A 2,642-nucleotide genomic window follows, 5' to 3' on the forward strand; every position below is an offset into this window, starting at 1 on the left:
TCTTCTTCCGGATTTGGCGGACCTGTTGGTGCTGAGCATAAGAGGTCTTCCGTATCTGATTGTTACGTTTTTTAGTAAAACCAACACAGAACAGATGAAGCAAGTAACCATCGGTAGTCTTGACATCAACATGAGCTTCAATCATTGTCTGCCACTTTTTGACCATGGAACACATTTTGTCACGGGTAAGATCCATGCCATGGAAGTTAGTCAGGCAGTTTTTGCCCTGAACATCTTCAGTAATCAGCTTGAATTTTCTAAACGCAACTTCATCATTCTGCAAATCAGCAAGACTCACTTCAAACACACGACCCTTGAGACCATCAGATGCAATTTCTACAAAAGATAAAACAAGTATCTTAACATTTAGGAACCATATAAGCAAAGTCAAGCCTGTAAACTGAGGGTAGAAATTAAGTTAATGGTAAATTGTAAAGACCTTAACCTTTGTTGTCAAATCTATCCAGACACCAGTAACTTATCGACAGTACTTAGTAGAAGCTCAGAACTACCTATGGCACGTTTTCTTAATTCAAAAAGCACCATCTTGCTTCTCCAAGTGCTGTACTAAAAACAAGCACCACAGGTGCCAAGGCTGCAACCGAGAGCTGACATTCCTTTAAAGTCTCCCACCACAGGACCAAAAGACCAAGATGCCTGCTACAATATACAAGCGCCAACTTAAGGAAAATACAAACCAAGAATAAGCTACTTACTGGTTCCTTGGGTCCTGGTGACGAGCGTCTTTCCAATATTTCTTATATTGAACATAGCAGGTGCTTTCACATCATACCAATCTTTCTTAGAAAATGGATCAACCACTTTCTTCTTGGCTCCCTTTTTGCCGCCTTTCGTAAGGCGCTTGTTCTTGCCAACCGCCATGGCGCTGATCAGAGAGCCGAAAAGCTGTAGTGCTGTTTTTACCTAAATGAATCTCGCTTGATATATGACAACATAAAAAAACTCAAGGATAGAGCCAAAAATCTTGCCAGTCAAGCAAGTAATTATGCTGAACCCCCTTGGGCACTCTCTAATTGGATGTCCTGGGTCCTCCCAATTCTTAGTCCTTTAATACCCATTTTTGTCCTTATTGTATTCGGACCTTGTATCTTCTGTTTAGTGTCTCAATTCATCCAAAACCGTATCCAGGCCATCACCAATCATTCTATACGACAAATGTTTCTTCTAACAACCCCACAATATCACCCCTTAACACAAGATCTCCCTTCAGCTTAATCTCTCCCACCCAAGGTTCCCATGCCGCCCCTAATCCCGCTTGAAGCAGCCCTGAGAAACATAGCCCATTCTCTCTCCATACCACCCCCCAAAAATTTTCACCACCCCAACACTTCAACACTATTTTGTTTTATTTTTCTTATTAATATAAGAATGCAAGAATGTCAGGCCTCTGAGCCCAAGCCAAGCCATCACATCCCCTGTTACTTGCACAGATACGCCCAGATGGCCTGAAGTAACTGAAGAATCACAAAAGAAGTGAAAATGCCCTGCCCTGCCTTAACCGATGACATTCCACCCGCAAAAGAAGTGAAAAATGCCCTGCCCCGCCTTAACTGATGACATTCCAACACAAAAGAAGTGAAAATGGCCGGTCCTTGCCTTAAGCAATGACATTACCTTGTGAAATTCCTTTTTCTGGCTCATCCTGGCTCAAAAAGCTCCCCCACTGAGCACCTTCTGACTCCCACTCCTGCCCACCAGAGAACAACCCCCCTTTGACTGTAATTTTCTTTTACCTACCCAAATCCTATAAAACGGCCCCGCCCTTATCTCCCTTAGCTGACTGTCTTTTTGGACTCAGCCCGCCTGCACCCAGGTGATTAAAAAGCTTTATTGCTAAAGAAAAATAATAATAATAATAATAATTCCTGTCTTCTATTCTTTCTTTCTTCCTTGTGGTTAAGTGATTTTCTATGGTCATGTTCCAATTCTTTGCTTTTTATTTTTAGTGTATTGTTATGCCCAGACCGTTTATTCCCCTGAGAAGACCACCAGAGTCCGGAGTCAAAGCCAAGCAGCAAGGATCTTTATTACAGGTTCGAACCTGGAACCCTCACGCACCCGTGAAACGAGCGGGGCGGGACAGCTCCCCAGCTGGGCTCCAGACAGCGTTATATAGTCCAGGGTAAACAGGCACAGAGTCATTATACAAATCAGATGTATGATTGGCTGACATTTGAACAAGGCGATTTGGCTGATTATGATTGGTTCCCGCCATTTCTATCAGTTAATTTTGAAATCCTGATGACGTCTATCAGGGGCTTGCAGGGCAAGGGCAGGGCTTGTTTTCGCAAACCCCGAGGCGGGAAAGCAGTTTTACAGAAGCAGAACAAAGGCAGTTAATCATATTGCGACAGGTTTCACAACAGGTTTTGCAACATGAGTGTATCTTACTTAAACGCGTCTTGTGACCTTGCCGTGCCACAGAAAGAAAAACAGGAACTTACAAAATCTTTAGAATGTGCAGAGATAGAGACAAAATGACTGTGAGAGCAGAACAAAGGTTTATCAATAGGGCGGGCACACACTTTTATGCCCTTTCAGTATCTATTATATGATCTTGCTTCGTGGTTACCATGAGATATAACAAGTTTTTTGGTTTTTGTAGTTTTTTGAGATGGAGT

At 42.7% G+C, this 2,642-nt stretch overlaps 1 protein-coding gene across 2 annotated transcripts; it reads right to left on the reverse strand.

Annotated features, from left to right (window-relative positions):
- Nucleotides 1-900, reverse strand: LOC105506652 (40S ribosomal protein S3a-like). 2 transcript variants are annotated; one of them, XM_011934861.1, is made up of 2 exons: nt 717-900; nt 1-148 (listed from the first exon to the last, which is right to left on the reverse strand). In XM_011934861.1, the coding sequence occupies exons 1-2, from the start codon at nt 880-882 to the stop codon at nt 138-140; spliced, it is 177 nt and encodes a 58-aa protein (XP_011790251.1). In that variant the 5' UTR covers nt 883-900; the 3' UTR covers nt 1-137. The 2 variants fall into 2 exon arrangements, with proteins under 2 accessions (XP_011790251.1, XP_011790250.1); XM_011934860.1 differs by having other exon boundaries at nt 1-336; nt 713-900.
- Nucleotides 901-2,642: the final 1,742 nt, after the last annotated feature.

The sequence above is a fragment of the Colobus angolensis genome, unplaced genomic scaffold (genome assembly GCF_000951035.1).
Source record: "Colobus angolensis palliatus isolate OR3802 unplaced genomic scaffold, Cang.pa_1.0 Scaffold14, whole genome shotgun sequence".
Classification (NCBI taxonomy): domain Eukaryota; kingdom Metazoa; phylum Chordata; class Mammalia; order Primates; family Cercopithecidae; genus Colobus; species Colobus angolensis.